We start from the raw sequence: 23,904 nt of genomic DNA on the forward strand, positions 1-23,904 counted from the left end.
AGATGATTAAAGGCCTGGAGACAAAAACATATGAAGAACGATTGCAGGAATTGGGTATGGCCAGTCTAGAGAAAAGAAGGTGTGACATGATAGCATTATTCCAGTATTTGAGGGGCTGTGATAAAGAAGCGGGGTGGGGTGGGGTGTCAACTTATTTTTCAAAGAACCAGAAGGCCAGACAAGCAACAATGGATGGAAACTAATCAAGGAGAAGAGCAACCTGGAATTAAGGAGAAACTTCCTAACAGTGAGGATAATTAATAAGTGCAACAGCTTGCCTTCAGAAGCTATAGCAGCTTTATTACTGGAGGTTTTTAATAAAAGAATGGACAGCCCTCTATCTGAAATGGTATAGGGTCTCCTGCTTGTGCAGGGAGTTGGACTAGAAGACCTCCAAGGTCCCTTCCAGCTCTATTCTGATTGATTTAAATGACTCTTTACTATTGATTCTAAGATAAATCTGAAATAGCTGGTGTGTTTATAGATACCAAGCAGAGCAAGAATCCTAGCACTCAAATCCACAGCTGTTAAAAATAAAGCTTAAGAGGAAAAAACAACTAAAGGATCTTTGCTTGCTCTTAAAAGGGTAATACAGTCTAAGTCTACCACTATTTATAGTAAGTGTAATTGAACTATAGGTACTCATAAGCTTGCATATGTTTGTTCTAAATAACTATCATACTTAGTTCATTTGCCAAAATAAATGATTTCTGAATATAGCTAAACCAATTTGTTCTTTTAGCAGGAATCAAAATTCATTAAGAGATAGAATCTCACTCTTATTATTAGTACAAATATATTGTTGTTACCTCATACACTGTAAATTTATTACACAAGGCAAATCAATGGGTCAAACTCAAATATTTCTTGTTAATGTTTTATTAGTGTACTTTTTTCCAAGCTCCTTTGTTGGACAAACATAATGGAAACTCCAAATAAAAATTTAGAGTTTTCAGTTGTTCAGAACAAGAGAACTATGGCATTCCATTTCACACATTTTTTTTGTTAAAGAACATATTGATAGAACCATTAGGCACGCAGTTGACACATATCATACAATTTTATGCACATGTCACTTATATATCTTCTACATATTGATGTGCTCTTAAAGATTTTTCTCCTTGCAAAGTAAGAACTATGCTTTTTTGAGCATAGAAAAATTTTTCCAAGGAGTGACAAACCAGACTTTTAAAACAAGTCCTTAGATAAGCCAACACAGCAGCAATAACTGAATATATTATTAATATAGTTTACCCTTGATCTCAAAACCTTGAAAGTGTTTTTACAATTATTCAAATACACATGCATTACATGAAAATATTGCACTAAAGTTAGAATTGAGAGTAGAATTCCTATTTTATTTTTTTAAATGATTACACTTTCTGGTAGCATTAAAATTGTTTAGTTGTAGCAACACCAGAAACAGAAGCTTGAGGATGAACTATATAAATATTCAACCTTACTATCCATTCTCTTAAATTAAGGCTAAATAAGTGCATTTGTTGGACAATGGCACGTTTATTTTCAGAGGCTAGCTGTAGCGTTCACAGGCTAGGATGTGTGTGACTAATTATATTCAACAATAATGTAAATTGTATGGTTGCTTTAAAGGGTATAAAATGATGTGAGTTAATTATAATAATTTATTAGGGCAATGTATATAACATGTGCTATCTTCCTATAGGCTCATTTGAAATTAAATACAGATGAAAAAACACTATGGTACAATAACTATGAACATAAAAGGCATATTGTGTTTCCTTAATGCAAAGATTTATTGGCTAAGAAATAAATTTCTAAAGTCAACTACTAAGAATAATCCTAAAACCTAGAGATGATATTCATGGATAAGAGATACATTCTATTTTACTGACAGAGATCTGTCCATTTGTATTTTAGACCTGGGATAATCAACAAGAATTAATTCAAGTTCAAGTAAGAAATCCAAGGAAAGTTCTAATTTGTCTCCCACTGGGCTTCCTTTGTCCAATAGTCTGTGTAGATTCTGGTTGCCCACCACTTGAAAAATCAACTGCCTGGAACACAGGGTCATTTAGAGGTCAATAGACCTGTTGAGAGAATGAAAGTTTAAATTTCAGGAGTTATTTAAAGGACTCAATATTCCTTTAGCTAAAATGCAAAGACTACCAGAATGCCAGGACCAAGTTTAACCATAGAAGTACTGGTGTCCTATTTTTCTATGTAATTTTTTGTTTTTGTTTTTTAAAATAGAAACATTTATATATCTAAATCTCATTATAATTTGTATAGCCAAACTATTTTTATCTTTTCATTAAGAAATGGGAAAAAAGAGAAAACAAAAAATCAGAAATGTATTAAAGAAGGCCAACTGTTATCTATATTTAGAAGCATGGAGCATAATAGACAGGAAATGATACTTCACGTATTTTATCTTAAACTGTCCTGCTACCATTAAAATGTATTACACATATAGTATATAGTTCTATAATAATATTTTTTGTAAAAAGCCACAGTTGCAATTTAGCACAATTGCAATTTACATGCTTATTATAATAAGCATGTAAAAAATTCTTTTTCGGTTTGGTCAGTACTAAGCAAGCTTCATATTGTTGAAACAATGCTGCTCCTTTCATCTTTTGTTTATTTTGAAGCTGCAGATTATTTTCTTCTGACTATAAATAGCAACGTCAGTTACAAGATCTTTGCAAATACAGTAGTATTCACACTCAAAAAACATTTCTTCAAAAGAAATGAACCAAATATTTTTAATAAAAATGTTCAATATCAGACTAGTACATTAATATAGTAGTTTGGTTATTCTTAGAGATTTAAACATCTTTTTAAATAGATGACATAATATATTATTTTGAAGTTGAAACAAATAAACTGTACTTTCTTGATAGTTTCAGGGATTCTTGATAAGAAAAAAATAAATAAGAAAAAAAAAGTAAATTCAAGTCCAAACAATTCATTCATAATTAGACATTATGTTGGAAGTCAAGAAAACAGATGGGGCATTCCATGTAGAAAAGATTTATTAAAATTTATAATATGCAAAAAAATATTAAAAGCTATGATAATGCTGCTTATATTCCTTCATATATATATTATATATTCAGGAACTTGCTGTTTTTTACAGATAACTGTTTAGGAAGTCCGTAAGATTTTTATATCAGTAACAACTCATTTTAGTAATTTACCAGCTGAAGTGAATATATTAGAGTGATTTAAGGTCAAATAGGACAATTTTTTAAAAGAAATTTCTAAAGTAAAAAGCATAGTACTTTTGTTTGTTTCTTTCCCAATGTCCCACATTATTAATAAGGAAGTAAATTTACTAACTCTTGGTCTAATTTTAAATATTGTTTTGAGTTGTCTCATTTAAAAGTTGTATGTACCCTTGAAAGGACTAATTTGAAGAATATATCAAGACCCTTAAACCTATTTTTTCCTAACCTATTCCACTGAATAGTAAAACTTGAATAAATTGTTTCTTAATAAGTTCATAAAGGTTTTCTACATATTAAACAAATTGGAAAAATAATTTGAAAGCATAGATTTTTTTTAATAACCATTTGTCTACTAAACTTCTTATCATGCTAGTCCAACTTCTGCAGAGCTAGGGAATATTCATAATACAAATCAAATCACACCTGGTTCTCACATTGCACAATCTCCTAGTTGCAAGAAAAGCAGTCAAGCCTCTATTTCTATCCTAGAAGTTGTGCTTTACTTTAATCAATGTACCCAATGTAGCATTTTTCATTGTTGGCAATCACAATCTATAAGATTTGGAAGAGACAGAGATTTTCACAGCAGACTAGTAATCTTCTCATGTTACATAAAGATACACCAAATCATTTAAAACACTTGAATCCAGTTCATGATAATGGTTGCATTAGTGATGAAATGAGAAGAACCACATTTTAATGTATATATTAATTATCTAATGTAAGATTCTAAAAGATTGGTGTGAGAATAAAACACCATGAGTTAAAACTTGAGTTTTAAGCCCCAGAGAACATGCCCAGGTTTTGAGCAAATTTTTACAGTAGGAGTGTCACCTTTTCTGTAAATAAGATGATTGTGTAGATTGTAGTTTGTTTTTATATATCTGCATCTGCTTCGAACGTGAATGCAATTTTTTGAAGAGATCATGGAATCCATACTCTGAAAATAAGGTTTCCAAGAAGCCCTCCAGGAAAACATATACCATTCTCTTATTTAGCTGAGTATGCTGGAACATTTCAAAGACTCGGAGAATGCCTTTTCTTGTTGTCTCAGCACCAAGGATATGCTTCAACTCATCTATAGAAACCACACAGAAAAAAACTTCAGTAGAAGCTTTATCTTCATTTTCACATACACATTAATTGAATGAACTTCTGATTATAAATTATTAAAAATACTGTTTAAAATGGATTCTATAAAAAGTTTAATATTACATTCAAGAAAGATTACTTTTTATATAAGTATTATTTCTCAAATTGTTTTATAAAACATCATTTATACGGCTGGAAAACAAGACTGAATTTAATTATTACATTTGATGGTATTTCCTATCTTTCTTCAAGAAGTAATTTGTTTTAATACATTCCACGTACCAGGCATTACTCCCAGCAGTTTTGTTTTTGCAGCAATTCGTGTTCGCATTCTGATTGCATTATCTCTGTGTGGAACAGTTTCAGCTAAAATGCCATTCGGCCAAAAGGCATCTCTAGAAGGAGACAAATATATTTATTAAAATGACTATCATTTTAGAATTACAATATCTGAAATAGTGCTGTTACCAAATGCATCTTGCCTATGACAGGTTTGTATGAAATAAATGCACAGCACTTGAATGATTTTTTTTTCTTGATAAATGTATGTGTATTATCAGGCTAAGCTTTTGAGTGATTTACTGAATTTATAATGTTTTTGGCATTATACCTATGACTGTATTCCAGCTTATAAGGTGTAGCCCAATAAAGCAATATTAAGCTCAGCAATCAGTAAAATCTAGCTAGGTGGTAGATGCAAAGTTACATACACTCTCTCATTTAGACTCTCTTTCCAAAGACTGGTTATTACATGAACAGATAACTGTGATAAGGAGACTGCAAAGATCATTGGTTGTTGCTACTTCATTCAATAAAATTCTGTCCTAGAGTATCCTGTGTGTGACATTTCTACCTCTTTTGCCTCTTCACACGCAGATTAATTGCTTAAAAAGCCAACTTTTCCTGAGCTGCCTTTTTCAGCAGCATAATGCTTCTCAATTAAAACCGCAAATTAACAAGCTCATCTTTATGACTTTAACTTATAGAACCCTCTGGGCAGCTGCTGCTATTGCCTGAAACTGACCAGACATTGATCAGTTTCACACTGAAGACTTTTGTTGTCAGGTACCAGAAATTTAGTGATAAATGCATACATTGGCTAGAGAATGATTTTTAAATTACTATATTTATGAATGTTGCATTTGTGAATGTTGCTAACCAAAGTAGTTACCAAATGAGGAATGATTGTACAGCTTTCCCATTTAATCAGAAGCAAAAGCTTTGAACTTTTACTGCACCTTTTCTTTTTGTATTTATTTGTAAATCACTTGCTTTCGACAAAGTAAATATTTTTGTAAATGGCTAATAATATCCTATGCCTTAATAAGCTCTAATGAAGAGTAATTTATTTTGTAACCACTAAAATTAATTTTAAGGGAACTTTCCCCTATTTTAAAGACCTACCTAAACCGTTTAACTGCATCTGCTACTTGTTCAGGAGATGTCATCCAATCAACATGATCAACTATTTTTCTGAAAGAAATACAATTTCTGAATTAATCTTTTTGAAATAAATATTTGCTTTCATATATCTGTATCCAAACTAAAGTACTTGAACCTGGGTCCCACTAAAGTCACAAGAACATTTCTAAGGTCAACTACAAATGACTCCAACCCACTTCACAATAATTAAAAAAATCCTTTTGACAAAGAATAAAAAATACAACAATAGTAAAAAGAAGAGAACAGAAAAGGATATTTATACATTTATACATACTCTCTCTAGTAACAAATTTATTGCTGATACAATTGCTAGAATATTTTTACATTTTTCAAATATGCTGGCTGAAAACATAATTTGCAGAGTATCCAGATTAGGGAAAGCTCCTATGAAGTCTTTGTGGCTTATTAATAACGTCATACAATTCTTGAGAATCAGAAACAGCTAATCCTGATAATTATGATAAACTTAATTTAATGATAATTTCACTTGTTTTCCCATCTAAACGAAACCAGGTAGATAGGAAATGGGGCACAACTTGATATTTTAGTTTTATTAAGTAGATAAAAAAGACTGGAACATAATAAGCAATGGAATCTCAACTTCTGTTTCTAAAAAGAAAACAGAACATCTATTTATGCATTTTCTTACACAGAAAGATGAAGCAGTAGATGTCCAGAGTGTTCAGTTACTCATGCCCTAGTCATTTTTTTAAAGAATATCATAATATATTCTACAGGGAGCTGTTCTTGAAGACATTTTACAAAAACGCAGCACTCAAATAGTGATTGATGAATTCTAAGGGTATTCTCAATGCTTTGGGAATTGAATTGTTTGCCAGTTAGTTTCTGGGCACAATTAAAAGTCCTCTGGACATCATTAGCTGATGGATCACCTTCTTCTATATTCATCTGCATGCCCAGGACATAAAATATTATCAACTTTCTCCAAGTCCTATCCACACAAGTACGTCATCTGATAGGTTCTTTAAAAAGAAATTTTTTAGAAGCTTCTCTGCTTGTTCTTCCTCCGTGCAGATATTTAGTCAGCTTCATCTTTCCTCGGTTTTATAAAAAGAACTACTTGTTTCTTCTTGAAAAGGAGAATGATGTTGTATTGCTAAAGGTGGGGTTTGCAGATGTGTGAATTTTATTATTTCTTTTTTTCTTTTTAATTTTTAATATATATATATATATGTTAAATCTTTCTCTCTCTCACACACACACATACATACACACACATTATAAAGTAACTGCATGTATGGTATAAAGTAGCTGAATCTATGGTAGATAGGGACATTAAAAACATTAAGCATGGCAAAGCTCCACCCTTCTGCATTGTACTAGTGTTGGTTATATGTACAAAAAGTAAAGCTTGATTATATTGCCATATTGTTTATTCACACTGCAAACATTGCTGATGTGAAGCATGGAGCCTGATGAAATAATTGTGAAACACCAGGGTATTCAATCAGACAGGCAACTCTTTCCTTCTCTTGTCTATTCTCTGCAGGCCCAGCAATATGAGAAAAGCAGTTATATATTCACGTCATATTCATTCCCTAGTTCACAATGCCAGTAGTCCTCAACTTACAATCACAATTGAGCCCAAAATTTATGTTGATAAGTGAGAAATTTTTTAAGTGAATTTTGCCCCATTTTACAACTTTTCTTGCCATATTTGTCAAGTGAATCACTGCAGTTGTTAAATTAGAATCCCAATTGTTAAGTGAAATTGGTTTTTCCATTGACTTGGCTTGTCAGAAGGTTGCAAAAGGAGAACCCATGACCCCAGGACACTGCAACCATCATAAACATGATTCAGTGGCCAAGCATCCAAATGTAAATAATATGACCATCAAGATGCTACAATAGTTATAAGTATGAAAAATGGTCATAAATCACTTTTTTCAGTGCCATTGTAACCTTGAACGGTCACTAAATGAACTGCTGTAAGTCGAGGATTACCTGTATAGTCATTTTCAAATAATTGATGTTTAAAACTAGGAGCATAGATTTGTATCTTTTCCACTAATGCACAGATTTTTAAGAATGAGGAAACGAAAGACAGTACTTATTTATTGTATATCCGTGCATTGCTCTAATAAGCTGCTGAAGCAAATTTTTGATATTTCGCCGTAGCCATTGATTTCTCTCCTTCAGATCGAATATTTCATCCATGAGTAGCAGCATTATTTTAAGAGGCACATTGTCTTCTACCTAATAAAATATAATGGAGTACTTATTGTTTAAAGTGAAAAAGATTACTTAGCTTAAACATTAAATTGCTAGTTTGTTAAAATGTTTATTAATACTAGAATTCTTGTGTTCAAACAACTATACTGAATTAGATCCAGTAATATTTATTCTTGCAAATAGAAACGCAGATAGTGATTCAAAAAGGAGATAATTTTCCACATGTTTTCTTTCCAAAGATTCCTGACACTGTAAGGCTACTGTTGTAGAATACTGTAATGGCAAAGGAAAGATAAATGATAGCTCTTATTTTCTTTTATCACTTTCATGCATAACTAGCTTTCTTTCTATTTGTGCATGCAGAGGACCACTGGACAAGGCCTTAAGACCTGATTAATTAGAAGTACAAACGATTTTATTAGTATGTAGACTTCAGAACCCCTTCCTTAGAATAAGCATCAGCACAGACCCACCTAGGAAAGGGGCTATCCATCAGTTGATCTAATCTAGGAAATTTAGATAAGGATAGAGCAACGTAAGATTCTGATCTGCTTTCACATTCCTCTATTGGATGTTGTAACATTTCATTTTATGGCCATGGACATGAATGTTTATTGTTTTTCAATAAAAGTTGTTATTCTTTTCTTTTTCAACAAACCACTTTGGCATACTGAATCCATAAACCCATACAGTGCTGGTGATGATAGCCTCACACTATTTGAGAGGATCATTAGTGCTATAAAGCAGATTTTGTGAAATGGAGTAGGACCATAAAGATTCAAAACATTTATAGGTAGAAAACTTTACTACAGTCTTTTACATTCAAAATGTTTGTAAGGATTCAAAATATATCAAAATATAATAACTAATATTTAACAGCTAAAAACTGAAAAAGGATCCCATCTGAGATAACTATAAAAACTTCATAATAATTCCTTTTATAGCATTACTTTTAAAATTTCTTATGTTAACAATTTTACATTTAGTAATAGTTCACCTATATTTCTACCAGTATGTTCTCTGAAAAACTGATGAAATATAATATGTCTTGAAATATGTTTTGAATTCAAAATATGTCTTGAAATATATGAGGGAGCTAAAGTATCTCATGGCTTTGCAATTATCTACTGGAATTTATTACTTTGCTTGTCACCTTTAAAGAGCACAGCACTGTGGCATATTGCAAATTGAATCTGCAATATAAAAATGTTTTAGAAATGTTAATTTCAGGCACATTTTTGTTAGCATTCTGTTGCCCCTTTACGCAAGAAGAGTTCTCCGCTTCTCTACTCATTGCAGAATACCTTATGCCACCAGACTTGAAATTCTAGACCTAGAAAACCTAGGCTATGCCGTCTTCGGACTGATCTAAATATAGTATATAAAATCATACATTGCAATGTCCTACCTGCAAATGAATACTTCAGCTTCAATCATAACAATACAAAAGCACACAATAGATACAAACTCAAGGTAAACCACACCAAACTTGATTGCAGAACATACGACTTCAGCAACAGAGTGGTCAATGTTTGGAATACTCTACCTGACTCTGTGGTTTCTTCCCCAACCCCACAAAACTTTAACCTTAGACTGTGTACTATTGACCTCACCCCCTTCCTAAGAGGCCTGTAGGGGGTGTGCATAAGCGCACCAATCGTGCCTACCATCCCTGTTCTATTGTTTCTTTTTATTTTTCTTATAAGTATCCATCTCATGTATTCAAAACTATGTTTATTCTTATGCCTATATCTTGTAAGCGATTGACAAATCAAATAAATAAATAAATAAAATAAAATATCATTTTTTACAAAAGCATTTTCTGAACCATTGAAATGCACAATGGATTGTGAAATGCTGTAATACAAATCCAATACAATAAGCACCCATCAATCTGACCAATATGATATGCTATTATTCCATTACCATATATATCATTATAATATGGTATACCATATTATACCAATATACCATAAATTAGGGAATGAATATGCCAATGATTAGGTCAGAACAGAGAAAATTACAGAGTTCAAAATTAATTTAAACAAGGTATACAGATAAATCTATAATATTAAAAACAATAACATACAAGCACATAAACATATAAAGCTTCTGGGAAGAAGTAAGGATATTTGGCAATGTCACAGTCAAAGTAAGTAAACAGAAATACCAATTGGAATGCTTTGATGTGGCAAGTAAAAAGTGTGAAGTATAGCACAGGTGCAGATATCTGAACCATGACAAATGTATCCATTATCACTGATAATCTTGTGGATTGTATTTTCAATAAGATAAATGCCTTCAATTTATTTCATATATTTCGAATTTGGGAAAGTAGCTTGTCTTAGCTAAAGTATCATAGAAATGACAAAGGAATAATCAACTGCTGATCGATTATAAATATCCTGAAAATGCTTCTTTTGTATAGTCATACAAGTGAACATCAAAAGAAATGCTCAATCAGTTCTGCATGCCTACCACAGAGGCCTAAACAAACTCTTATTTGAATCTTGCATGTTTTTGTGGATTTTACACCTGGCCCAAGGATCTGTTTTGTTTTAGGAAACACAACCAAACCACAGGAAGAAGAAGAATATTCAAAAGTTGTAAAAAGAATCACAGGCTACAAATTTAACCATTCCCCCATTGATTAAAAGGGGTTGTCATAAATTTCTACCTGCATGTCAAATAATTAGCTGATAAATTACTATAGCTGTCCAATTCAACCAAGGGACTCTGTATTAAGCATTCCATGAATAAATTATTCACAATATTATTTTTGACTTTATAAATATACAATAATTATTTGAAATTGAATGTTCATTTTTATCAAAATTCTGAAATACAAAAAATTATTCTGCTGATATTTGTTTTCATATCTTATTATGTTTTGATCTAGGATATAATGTTCATACATTCAGGGCTTGACATTGTGAAGAAACTGTCTTGCTAAGATGGACTGCTTTGACAACTGAGTCCAATATAATCCAATATAAGACATAGGGATTTGAAGTTAAAAAAAAACATTGTTCATGCACAATAAGAATTTATAAAATAATTAGATACTAATGAAAGGTTGGATACATTTCAACAAATGAAAAGACAATACAACTTGCTACTTTGTTATTAATATTGATTGCTGAAATTAATCAAACAATTAACTCACATTATCATCTAGGTGTGAAACCCGACAGTGTTTAGGATCAACATATGTCTTCTGCATTAAAGGAGGCTCCTAAATATTTCAGACAGGGAAAAGAAGTTATAAAAGACAGAATAATTTACGAATACAGGGTAACAAAATATAATTTGAGATTGTATTTTATAACACTTATATATATGTTAAAAAGTCTTACTTATTTAAGTCTTAGATATTTAAATTGAAGTTAAAAGAAGTCACAATTTGAAATGCTGATTTTATGTAGTCAGATAACCATCCACATTTTTATACTTAACATATAGCAGCATATAAACATACAAATAAAATTTAATTTATCAAATACAATCTCATGTAGCATTCATGACATTATGCAATATTTTTATAATTTATAAACAAAGTATAATGTAATATTGACATCAATTACATTATGTTTTCATTTTAGTGCCATTTATCCCATAATAATTTGTACAGACCTGTATTTGTGAATTTACAAATCTTACCTTTACTCAATATGGCAAGAGAAAAATGAAAACATATTCAATTGCAATTAGCATCTCTCTTCCTTTTTAGTCATTTAAATTTATTTATTCAAATATTGAAATAATCCTTAAAAAGAAAGATGCATTCATATGTGCAGAGCAGAGGTAGGTTAGCAATGACAAGCCCAAATGGAATAAATAAGTATTTTATTCAGGGATAGGTAAACGATTGATGAAAGCAAGACTATTTAGAAAAATGAAACAAAAAAATTACTTCAGATGTGTCTCATCCAGCAATTGTAGTATAGATTTGAATTGTGTATATCTAGTCTGTGAAAAAATTAAGCCTAACCTATTTATTTCTACACTGAAGTGCACAATTCAGGCACTGAATACAGAGCATATCATTTTCTAAAAAGTATGAAATACTGCCAAGACAGATTAAATGGAAATATGTTACATCAGGAAAGGAGGTTTGAAATAAATCAAGGTGTCTTTTTATATGGTAGTTTATTTAAAAAAAAAACTTATAAATGATTCCTCTACATCAGAGCTGTCAAACTCATGGCTTATGGACCAGATGCATCATGTGACATCACCATGATGATGCAAGTTTGACACCCCTGGTCTAAATAATCAAAGTCTCACTAAAATTCATTTGTGGTATCAAATATACCTAAGCAAACATCTAAACTGAGTAACTATAAAATACCAAACAAACTTAGAAATCATATTATAATAATTGTATATGTCTGCATATATTTTTGCAGACACTTACACCCACATATTATATCTGTATCTATGTGTAGCACAAAAATTTTGTTCTAATTTATATAAATGCTTATAAAATATTAAAAAGTTTCAACTTATCTCAGAAACTGTTATAACTAAGATTAAGACAAATGTAATTAGCAATGCTTATAATCAGGAAAGTATGAAAATTATTTATTTATTACATTTATTTCCTACCCAACTTGTATTGAAAGGAGATTTTTATACAAAAAAACCTGCTCCTATGTAGTTCACTAGTTGCTCAGATGGTAAGCATGTTGTTCCAAAGTAGCAGATATTATTTAATTAATCTCTATGCTGTTGGTTCTCAATTGTACTGGAAGCTAGCAATGATCACCAAAAACATATTTATCTTCAAAATAACAAACTTACAAATGAAATAAACCATATAAGGAATCAAAATTATGTTCTAAAAAGGAATGTAATATGCCAAGTTCCACACTTCAATACAAAATACCCTATGCCGGGAATTAATCAGGTTTAACTGGGTTTGGTTTAACTGCTCAGTTCAATCCAGAGTGGATATACAGACCAGTTTCCATGAGGAAAAAATCCAAATATAGGAACAGCCATGGAAAAATGCCCACTTCCAAGATTTTGTTAGATGGCTTTCTTATGTACACAGGACATGAAGAAGCTGACTCTATTTGACCTGATTGAATGGACAGATACATATAAGATCTGGCATTCCTCAGATCCCTATGTCTATAGCTAAGTAGGGCCTTAACAAGACATCTAGAACCTGATTTGTATCAGAATCTGGCTTGGAACCATGAAGCTTCTGAAGCACTGGAGTTATCTATTGCCTGAGTAGTCACATTTTATATCAATGTAGGTGCTGAAAGCTTTTCAAGGGTAACCCCATTTAGACTGTACTAAAGTAATCCAAATGTTAAGCACAGGTGACTCACCTTCCATTTGGATTACTCTAATACAATGTACATGGAGTTATTCTTGAAAAGCTTTCAGCGACTACATTTTCATGAAATGTGATTATTCAGGCAATAATAGATAACTCCAATAAGCAAGAGCTCCCACTTCAGGAATTGTTGAAATTGCTACACAAGATGTAATTGTATATGTGAGAAGAGAAAGGATGCTCTAATTTAATGTGGTCAAGTACTATAATACTTCCTTATTCCATTGGAAAGTTTTGACCAAACTGACTACCTCATCTTGAGGAAACTGTCAAAGTTCTTTATCCATTACAAACTGGGGGAGGACCAACATAATAGGTTCTTTTTTGTAATGGAAGAGGTCACATTGTAAATAGCAATCACATAATGATCTGTCCATGAAAATGGGCTATGCTTGATTCCCTCCACTTCCAGATTGTATCTGTTCACTTAGCCTGGATCACTTAGATACATTGGACTCTCAATAAGTTGGTTAAGCCCATGGTTGCTAGACAGTTCAGGCTTCTCAGCTCTTCCAAAAGCCCTGCCCAGAAAAGGCAGTTTGAAATTCTCAGTATCACTAGTTTGGGGTATTCCATTACTACCCCAGTAACTAGACTAAGCAGCTATGGCAGGCATGTCACTATGAAGCAAAGGGAATAGAATGTAAGCAATAAATCTAATTCCCCCTTCAGGTGTAACTGCATTAATAAGATTTCATACCGGTCATCTAAGAAGAGATGACTACTGATGCCAACTGTCTCACAAATGAAAATATGGATTTCACAATTAAATAACAAATGGGAATGGTTTCCTTACAGGCAAATCAGGTATTCAAGGGCTGCAGCTAAAACCTGAGAATCTCTGAGAATCTGGTATCATGGTACTTGAGATGAAGAGAGATGGATGGCAGAATTGACCAGAAATATACCTTATTATTATACCTGCACTGCTAAAAATAATTATTTTCCTTCTATTTTATCCCTGCTTTCTTCTTTATTTTTTCTTAACCTGTGAACTCAGAGTGATTAAGTAGCTAATATAAGGCATAATTTTATTAATAAAATTCATTTTTCCAGATAATTTTTTCCTATTCAACCTTTTTTTACAACTTCAGTAATTTTTTAAAAAAATGATGAGATTCTGAATGAAAGGCAGAGCATAAATAACTAACTTTGTAATTCATTTAAAGAAAAAAGATAGGTTATTAGGAGTAGAAAACATAAATTTGGAATTTACTTGTGTTATTGGGGAATAATAACAAATAAATTCTTAGTGTTTTTATTATTAATAAGGTACAATATTTAAAATAAACATTTAATGTATGAACTCAAGTATTATACAGAACATCAGACAACTCAAAAAATAAGGTTCATATGGTAGACCATTATGTTCCTACAGCAGATTTCTTTTGAATATCTTAATAGATTTCCCAGATGCATCTTCTATTTTATAATAATTTCAAAAACTGTTTTAATCTTCAGGTCTGCTTCTTCTTGGGGTAATTTATTATATTTTCAGTCCTCCAATAAAATATTTTACTAGTATTTTACCAATTATTAGCACATTCAACTTTTCACCTGCTCTGTTCTTATTTGTTTAACCGAAGTAACCCGAAACAGTACAAACTGTGTTGTCTTATTTAGTACATTCTTACCTTGAAAAATGATTGCTTTATATCTTGTCCCAATCTTTCTGATATTTTGCCCATGTTGTCTGACATTTTTGTCATCCCCTCTGTGAAGCTGTCAGGGATGGACTTGACAGCATTTGAAACATTTCTCATAGAGTTACGCAGTGGATTTACAAATGTGTCCACCTGAAGAGGAAAACATTTACCACGCTTGCAGAAATCTATGAGGACATGATTGCAGTCATCCAATAATGCATGTTGGAAAACATCACACTATTTTGGAGACTAGTAACACAAAATCATTAGTAAAATAATACATGGTATAAATATAAAGCATTCATATTCAATTATTTTGAATATAAAACATCCTAATCACATACTCGAAGTGAGCATTACTGCATCAGATACATTTCCTTCTTTGTTCTTTGTTCTATATTCAATTCTCAAATCTACATTCTGACAGCAAATTTCTTAGGGCAAAATGTGGGTTTTGCTATGCTACCAAGCAAAGTTTTCAACTGATGCCAAATAGTTGGAAGCCAATGAGTTATTTGCACCAACCATAGAAGCTCCATTTTCCTCTTTAGTAGAAACTTTCCACATCATAGCTCATAGCATCATAAACAGATGGTTTTTTAAAAACCCAATAAAATAAAAGGGGTGTTCTGGAAAGTTGGCAGAAAATTAAAAGGGAAATTGTGAATCATAAAGGCTAATTAGCCTATTAGTTCTCATACAATAACTGGGATGAGGAAAATTTTAACGCAGACAAATTCTGTACTGTATGCATATTTTACATTTATATATTCATGCAAGAGGATATTCATATAGTAGTAAGTAATGGCAGATCTATATAGAGAACACTGGTAAGAAGGAAAGCAAAATATAATTTTAGAATTAATTCTCCATAGTTGTCATTGCCTATTTTATCTGTCATACAGGATGTCCATAATATGATAATCATAAATAATACTACCACTTAACAAATCTGTGCATTGACAAAATTTCCATCTAGAATTACAAAAGGAACATTTGAATTGGATGCTCGGATTGGCGTGTATTCTAAACTGCTTCTACATCCTAGGTTCTGGGGAAGAACTTTATGGATATGAAGGCTCATGTCTGTTAAAGAAGTGACAGCTGTGATTTCACATAATTGTGCATGTAACAGCAACATCTGCCTATTCTAGGTTCTTGGGAAGGACTCAATATGAGGATAAAAATTTGAAATCCATCTAAACATCGGGCTGACTATGCAATGAATCATTAAACCTTTATGCTGCCCAATTCTTAACAACTTGGACAACTCCTAACAATCAAATAAAGAAATTACAATAAAATAAATAAAAATTAAGAGATAGCAAATGTGATAAAGTTTAAAGCTCTCTCTCTTTCTGACTTCATGGATTTTCTAAACAACAGCTACCAGATGTCGGAAGCAGCCTTGGAGTCACCTTCCAAAGGGAAGGGACTGCTACAGAGGAGATGTGCTTCCAAGGTCTCAATAAATGACATTGTTTAATTAAAGGAAACCATAATGCACCAACCCTGAAAAATAGAATTGGCTGGAAACATGTTATTGGACGCAGGTGGTCTTTCAAGTAAGCATTCTATGCTATGTGTTATGACATCAGCTGAATTTTTCAGAATACTATTAAATCAGAATGCTAATGTTAGAATTATCTGATGTTTATAGTAAAGCATTATATGTATTATTCATTTATCTGCATGTATTCTGTTCAGTTCTGCATTTCATTTTCAAGTATCTAGAACCTACTGAGTCTCTTGATCTGTTCATTTATGAAATTACTTTGCCACTCCAAATATGGAAAAGAGTGGCCACATTTTCAAATGTACAATACATTAGTTATAGAAATCTAGACAACAGGCATAAGAGTTTCTCAACCATGCAGCTTGGACAAGACATAGTATAGTAGTTAAGATAAATGCAAGCATGTTGTACACAGGTAGTCCTGACTTCCAATAGTTAGTTTGACAGCAGTTCAGAATCATAACTGCCTTGGAGAGGGTGGCCTATACAGTGCTTCTGGCTGTTGCAAAACTTTGCTCACATAGATATAGATAAAAGGAAGCTGAAATCCAAGCAGAGGGTAGTAAGTGCAGTAAAGTAAGGAGCACAAATGTGCCTCAGGTGTGTTGGCAGGCCTTGGAAGGCCTTAGGTGGGCCACATCCAAGAGACTACTTCTCTTCATTTGGGGACAGCTTGCATGTTGACAGCAAGCATTTTCAGCTAATGAGTGGAACCTTCCAAAGTATGCCCTGTTTGCAATTCCATCAACTTAATGAACTGCATAATTCCTTAATGACTACAATTGGGAATGCTGAGATTGTGGTTGTTAAGCAAAGAAATCACATGGGTAGTCACATGATATCTCACTTAATGGTTGCTTAACTCAATGACAAAATTCCAGTCCCAACTGTGGTGACAAATTGAGGAGTACCTGTATGCAAGCACTTGAAAGAAAGAAATATAAGGTTTGAAAAATACAGTATAAAATATACATTAAAGCTAGCCAATTATAGTTTGGAAGAAGATTTAGATTTTTCAAATGGAAATTTTCAAAAATTTTGTGGAGTATACCACTTTGTTTTCGATGAGTTGATTCATCATATGCTTCTTTTCCTGGGACAATTAAGCCAAGTCAACCCATGTAATTTAGTTCAGTTCTTGCAGTGAGGTATAAGTAGGCTGCCAGTGACTGTCCAAAAACTACAATTGATTCAAATACATGAAGTGACTGTAAAATTAAAGGGAATACTGCCTCATAATTTAGGGAAATACAATGTCTATTTTTTAATCTCCAAAATTATTTTGTGTCAACTTGAATTTATCAAACTGCAAGCAGCCAAGAAGTAGAACATTCAAAAGATAACTTTTTCTCATATGTGCTTCCGATATGGAAGCTTTGCTCTGAATGTTTCTACCTTTTTTGAGTTAATTTAGGTAAAAAACAAGAAATAAAGAGATATTACAATTAGGGCACATAACTTTAGAAAAGCCTTCTATAAATCAGAAAGCAAATGATATGTTTTTTTCTTATTAATGCAAAAATGTTGATGCTTAAAAAGTTACGGGTTTATTAAATTTTAGTGTCATTAAATGCCTTATAAGGTTAACTACTTTAAACATCATTTAAATTAACACATATAATAAACTAACTGAAACACTATTTATGAAATTTGTGAAATGTCTGCAATGAATTTTTAAAAATATTACTTTTGTTACAATTTCAAGCAGAAGCTTACCATTTTGGAAGACATAGGAAATTTTTGCAAGACATAGTCGTCAGCCTACTCTCAAAGGAATTATTGGTCTCTTCTTGTCCAACAAATAAAGCCAGTGAGTGATAACACAAAAACATTTTTATTGCTTAATTCCATAAAGGTTTTAAAAGGAACCAAACAACTCCATTTATTGGAAGCTACTGTTATTGAAATATTTTTTAGAATTGCTATTAATTAAATCTTCAATTAAATTTTAAATATTGCCTTTTATGCATAATTTATTAAAAAGAACGGTCATGGCAAAAAAAGATACCCATGCAAAAAATCTGCAAAGGAATTTACTTTGCCCCAACTGTTGAAAAGGGCTGTATAAGAAAAAAAAGCTGTGCTTTGATTCTTTGATGTTACACAGCCTCAGAAAGCAAGTTCAGCAGGAGACATGCATTCTCTCTTTAGAGCAGACAAATGGAAACTATAAAGCAAGTGATGCCTGAAATGATCAGCAGATTTAAAGGTAGATCAAAGAACAGAAATCTTAAAATGTTTAAAAACACTACATTTTAGAATAAAGTTTAGAATAAACCACACCTTCTACATATTTCTTCAAAAGAAAATATTCTACTACAAAGATTCTATATTGAAAAATTGGTTCTCTGAGAATAACAACAGTTCTATTCCGAAATCTTATTTTCAGACTGTTTTTATACAAACTAACAAATTCATATATTAACTACATCATATTGATTAAAAGGCTGTATCATAGAGTTTTGATGAAATGAAAACAGACTAAATTATTTATTCTTCATTAAGTTCTGATCATATTATGTAATCATATAATATAATCTAAATTATATACATCTTACCTTCCGAGCAAAATCTCCTTTCTCTTTATTGTATGCCTTGTTTTCCAAGAAATCATATACATAGTGTGCTAAAGCTGGATAAGCTTTCATCACTTCGGGTGTTAACAATAGCTAGTAAGTAAAACATGCAAATTACATTTAGAAAGATAAATATTTTGGTCTGAAATTAAAACAAGGAAAATATACATTTATTTAAATCAATTTACAGTATCTATTTTGTATTGCCCAAAGTCCTACACAAGTGTCGTGAATTATTGAATTATTGTTGAACAATTTTACCCATCCCACTCAGCTTTCCATTGCCAAAGACGCACACTCCACACTAATTTTAAGAACAATTAGTTCTGTGTGGTAAGTGTAGCTTGATTCCATCTGGAAGTGAACTAATTTAATATGCCAGTCTTCAAACAGCCAAACAGGTGGTCTTTACCAATGATGTGGTAACAGGAACTCCACTGCTAAGTAACATGAGTGAAGATACAACATCATATCACCACACAAACAATGACAGTTCTGGCAGTCCCAATTGCTGCTATTAGGCAAGTTCCAGGCAGTTATAGCATTTCATGATCAAGTGATCACTACTTGTGATCCCCAGCCATCTTCCCTATTGACTATTGGAAGCTGGCAGTTAAAGTGTCAAATGGCAGTCATATGACCAAGGGATACTGTTATATTATAGCTGTGACTTGGTTGCAGGGCACCCAAATTGTGATCATGTGATTATTGGGAACATTGCAATAAGAAAGGAAGAAGATGAACAGCTGACAGGGAGCAGGAGTATAGCTCCGTTGGCTGTGGAGGAAACTGGAGAAGAGCAAAGTCCAGCTAGGCAGAGAAGGTGAGAGGTAGAACAAGGGAGAGGCAGTGCAGAGGAAGACCCAGGCCCACCCCCCCTTCATCCTAGGGCATGCAGGGAAGAATGGAGAAGAAAGCAATGTGGGTTATGTGGCTTACGGGGGAGGAAAGGACCCAGATTCCCTTCATTAGGCACTCCTGGGAAGAGAGTTGAAAGCTGAGAGCGGTGTTTTCTGGGACTAAACGTGAGTTTATCTTGTGTTGATTGTGGTTATGAGTTCCTGGCATTACTTCCAACTGGGTTGATTTACTGCCCTTCCTTCACTTCTAAAATTCCTTATCTTGCCCTATCAGATTAATTAGCTCATCTTGCCTTGATTGGACTTATAGTAAAAGTTTCTATTGATAACATTTTGGACTTGAATCTCTGCAGCCAAAGGCTGTTCCTGGGAGAGTTTTTCTCCAGACCAGAAGGTAACTAGGACATTGGGGGCAAAGTTGGAGCTAATAAAGGGACTCCTATTGATTGTCTGACTGTGTTGCCTTTGTGCCACACCTCGGGTCATTACAGGCCTCAACCATAAGGGCGTATTGCAAATACCCTTTGTTCAGTGCTACCATAACTTCAGTCATTAATGAATGGACATTAAATGAGGCCTGAAGTATTTTTAAAATATTAAATAGGGTACATAATTATATTTATGTAATACCAAAGCATTTTAAATATTATATAGGGTACATAATTATATTTATGTAATACCCAAAGCATGCTATCCTAAATTACCTATACAGTTAACTGCATTTTCCTATAAGTCAAATGGAGTCGGGAAATTTTAAAAAATTCACTCATCTTTAATTAAGAATCCGAATATGAGAACATACCTGTAAGTATGAATTTAAATCTTTCTTCCTTTTTTCTAAAAAATCTCTATCCATATTGTTGAATGTTTTTTTACCAGGAAGCTTCAATAAATTTCCTAAGTTTTCAAACTAAAAAAATAGATGTGGCAGTTCATTCTAAATACACACACATGTTGTAGCATTTCAGCAAAAGAGAGTATTACTAATCAATTTCAGAAAGACATCACTACACAGAATTGCTCAGAGCTAGGTGGCATTTACATTTAATAAATAAGCAAATGTCATAACCAATATAGATTCCACACTGCTACTTTCTTCACCATGATTAAAGTATTTGTCTACTCAGCTAGAAAGTCTTCCCCCAATCTCTTAGGCTGCTTTCCTTGTTTACTAGAATTAACTTTGATAAAACATTATATTTACATTGATGGCTAGTTATACCTGGAATTTATAATCACCAGTTTCTGGACTCGACCTCTCTATATTGAAGGCACAGATTTGAGTAACAACACATCAGTATAAATTTTCTCAGTATTTAAATTAGCTATCAAAAGAAGAGATGTTTGCCCAGTCTCTTTTTTTCATATATGCTAACAAGATTTTCTACATGTAGGAACATTCAGTTGTGTCAACCTTCAAAATTGTGTCAATATTCCTTTCTAGAGTAACGCAATTAAGAAATATTTTGTAATTGTTTGTAATATATATATATATATATCTGCAAGAAGTGAATGTACGTGGGTTATAAAAGATTAAAAAAATAATAACAGTTGAATTTGGAATCAGAAAGTCTGGTATGCAAATTTGATCAGGTTCCAATTAGTTTCAGTTAGTTTCAGTTTCAATGTGTAATGAGGATACTGTCAAATGGTTTTAAGAATAAAATAAATCAAAATCAGTTGATTTCAAGCAAGTAAAATGAAATTTATCCATTGCTAATTTCAATTAATCAATATTTTTCTCAAAAAGTAAACAAACCAAGATAATTTCAAATTACCTGTTCAGTAATTCTCATATGGAAGTCATGGAAATCACTGTAGCGGCGATATGTTTTCCATTCATCATTAGCAGTCGCAGTTCGACGTTGAACAGTTATAGTATATAATGCATATGTCCTCCCATGGTCATTACAAACTCCTGCCATAGTATATGGGTCATAATCAGCATAGACTATCAATTAAAACAAACAATAATGGATAGGCGAAAAGAAAGACAGAATAGTGGAAGAGAGATGAAATGAAAAGCTGTTGAAAATGAGAGAAGTCAAATCAATATGGACATGCAAGCTGCATGAAATTCTTCTTTACTGTTACTCTTTTTTTTTCCTATTTATCTCAAAAGGAATTGATGTGATGGGTATTATATGTATATACATACATATTATTTACTGTTACAAGAAAAAGCTTAAATAAATTTCTGGAACTTAACTTTCCTTCCTCATCTCAGAGATGCAAGGAAAATAGAAAATACTTTTTTATTCAAATTAATTAAACTTTCATGTTACACTTCATCTATATAAGATAAATGTTAATCAAGCTGAATTAATGATATTTATATAATTTGTTGTAATGGAAGCTCAACTTTTTCTAGCCATATTTAATAATCTCTTGCACAAAATTACTATCTAGTCAAGTTGGAAACCTTCAGTAGGTTGACTCAAAGATGCTTTCAAAAGGCAATTGGACTTTTTTTCCCTTAAAGATGTTTCACTTCTCATCCAAGAAGCTTTTTCAGTTCTGACTTAATGGTGGAGGATGAAAGATTTAAACTCCTTGCAATTATTTGGTTGTTAGCACTTTTTGAGAGTCATCGAAGGTTTAACCCTCAAGGTCACCTGATTAGTGCAAATGGGTGTGGAACCTTCTTGGAAGTGTTGAAAGGACTGTGTTGTAAACAGGGATGATGATGTTTGTTCCTACCTCTTGGTTAAGAGAAGTCTGTTCAATCTTAATATAGATAGCTTCTTTGATCCCTCTTTCAAAACCAGAATTTGGACAGAATGCTGGTTTGAAAGAAGGATTAAAGAAGCCATCTACATTAAGACTGACAGAGGGGGAGATATATGACACCACCTATGTCCTGTATTCAATGGTGCAAGGCAAAACTTATTACCTTTGGGGACTTGCCAGGGCAGGATGGGGGAAGGAATCGATATATATGTGCAGTGTTTTTGCAAAGTTAAGCATTTAACAGAAGAATTCTACAGTCATTCATAAGGACAAATGACTGGGTGATTTCTATAGAATTCATAATTTTGAAACAGAGCTGCGTATTTTCTAGAAGGTAGATTGAAATGAATGATCTGGCGGACCTCAAAGACTACTAATGCTTGTTTGAAAGGTGATTTAGCACTGAGCTAGGTGATATGCATCAGATGTTAGCAGAATCCATAATTTGGGACAACAATGCATATTGTTGTATGCATTGTTGTATTTTTAGCATATTCCAATACAATTGTTATTAATTCTTTATTTGATTTTATAGAATGATTGATTGAAGGAAAGAAAACAATATCACAGGTAAAAAAAATAGGTTCAGAGAATGAAAGAACCACAGATATGAAATTGAACTCTCTAATGATACATGGAAAAGGATAAGAAGACAGGAATTTTTATTAGATGTAAATGGAAAATTAATCTTAAATATATAATAAGTCTTTTATGTAAGTCTTCTGGGATTTTCTGCATAATAATATCAAGAAAACAATGATAATAGATAAAAATTATATTAAACAAATAGTTAATTCTAAGAGTAATCAGTTACAGTTACTTTACCTTTTCATAAAAAGATAAATTCCCATACTAAACTCACCAGTATCTGAAATGCATGCATGTAGTTGTATCGACTCATCAGCAGAGACATTTGAAAGATCATCCAGTGACTAGTGGGTGAAGGGAAAGCCAGTTATTATTTATATTCCAGAAATATTATTGCACAAAGCTGTTTTTTCAATGCAATCTTCTAACTTTGGAATTTCATCCGAATTAGGTATACCTAGTACTATCATTTCTGTTTTCTGATATTTAACAGAGACATTTTTATTCTTTCTGGATTTTGAGAACTTGTTAACGTTGTTGTGAGTTTTACCTTTTTTTACGGATGCTTTTTAATATTCTGATACTATTAGTTTTTTAAATATTGCAATGTATATTTTGTTCTTTTGCCTTTAACTGCACATTTTTCTGTAACTAGCTACTTAACTGCTTAACTACTTTTAAAATAAAATAATCTCAAA

At 32.2% G+C, this 23,904-nt stretch overlaps 1 protein-coding gene across 16 annotated transcripts in view; it reads right to left on the reverse strand.

Annotated features, from left to right (window-relative positions):
• Positions 1 to 863: 863 nt before the first annotated feature.
• SNX13 (sorting nexin 13) overlaps positions 864 to 23,904 on the reverse strand; it is a 100,462-nt gene continuing 77,421 nt past the window's right edge. For 2 of the 16 annotated variants that reach the window (XM_087916322.1, XM_087916329.1), the window contains exons 17-27: positions 23,481 to 23,550; positions 21,667 to 21,806; positions 20,691 to 20,798; positions 19,011 to 19,121; positions 14,925 to 15,086; positions 11,107 to 11,175; positions 7,819 to 7,964; positions 5,709 to 5,777; positions 4,587 to 4,699; positions 4,047 to 4,290; positions 864 to 2,069 (exon numbers count right to left, since the gene is read on the reverse strand). In XM_087916322.1, coding sequence (XP_087772448.1) covers positions 2,054 to 2,069; positions 4,047 to 4,290; positions 4,587 to 4,699; positions 5,709 to 5,777; positions 7,819 to 7,964; positions 11,107 to 11,175; positions 14,925 to 15,086; positions 19,011 to 19,121; positions 20,691 to 20,798; positions 21,667 to 21,806; positions 23,481 to 23,550 — 1,248 coding nt within the window. In that variant the 3' untranslated portion in view covers positions 864 to 2,053. Of the gene's footprint in view, positions 2,070 to 2,999; positions 4,291 to 4,586; positions 4,700 to 5,708; positions 5,778 to 7,818; positions 7,965 to 11,106; positions 11,176 to 14,924; positions 15,087 to 19,010; positions 19,122 to 20,690; positions 20,799 to 21,666; positions 21,840 to 23,480; positions 23,551 to 23,904 lie in introns of those variants that run through there. The other 14 variants (XM_087916320.1, XM_087916327.1, XM_087916324.1 and 11 more) reach the window with 9 other exon arrangements.

The sequence above is a fragment of the Pseudonaja textilis genome, chromosome Z (genome assembly GCF_049901715.1).
Source record: "Pseudonaja textilis isolate UNSWEBS1 chromosome Z, rPseTex1.2, whole genome shotgun sequence".
In the NCBI taxonomy this organism is placed as follows: domain Eukaryota; kingdom Metazoa; phylum Chordata; class Lepidosauria; order Squamata; family Elapidae; genus Pseudonaja; species Pseudonaja textilis.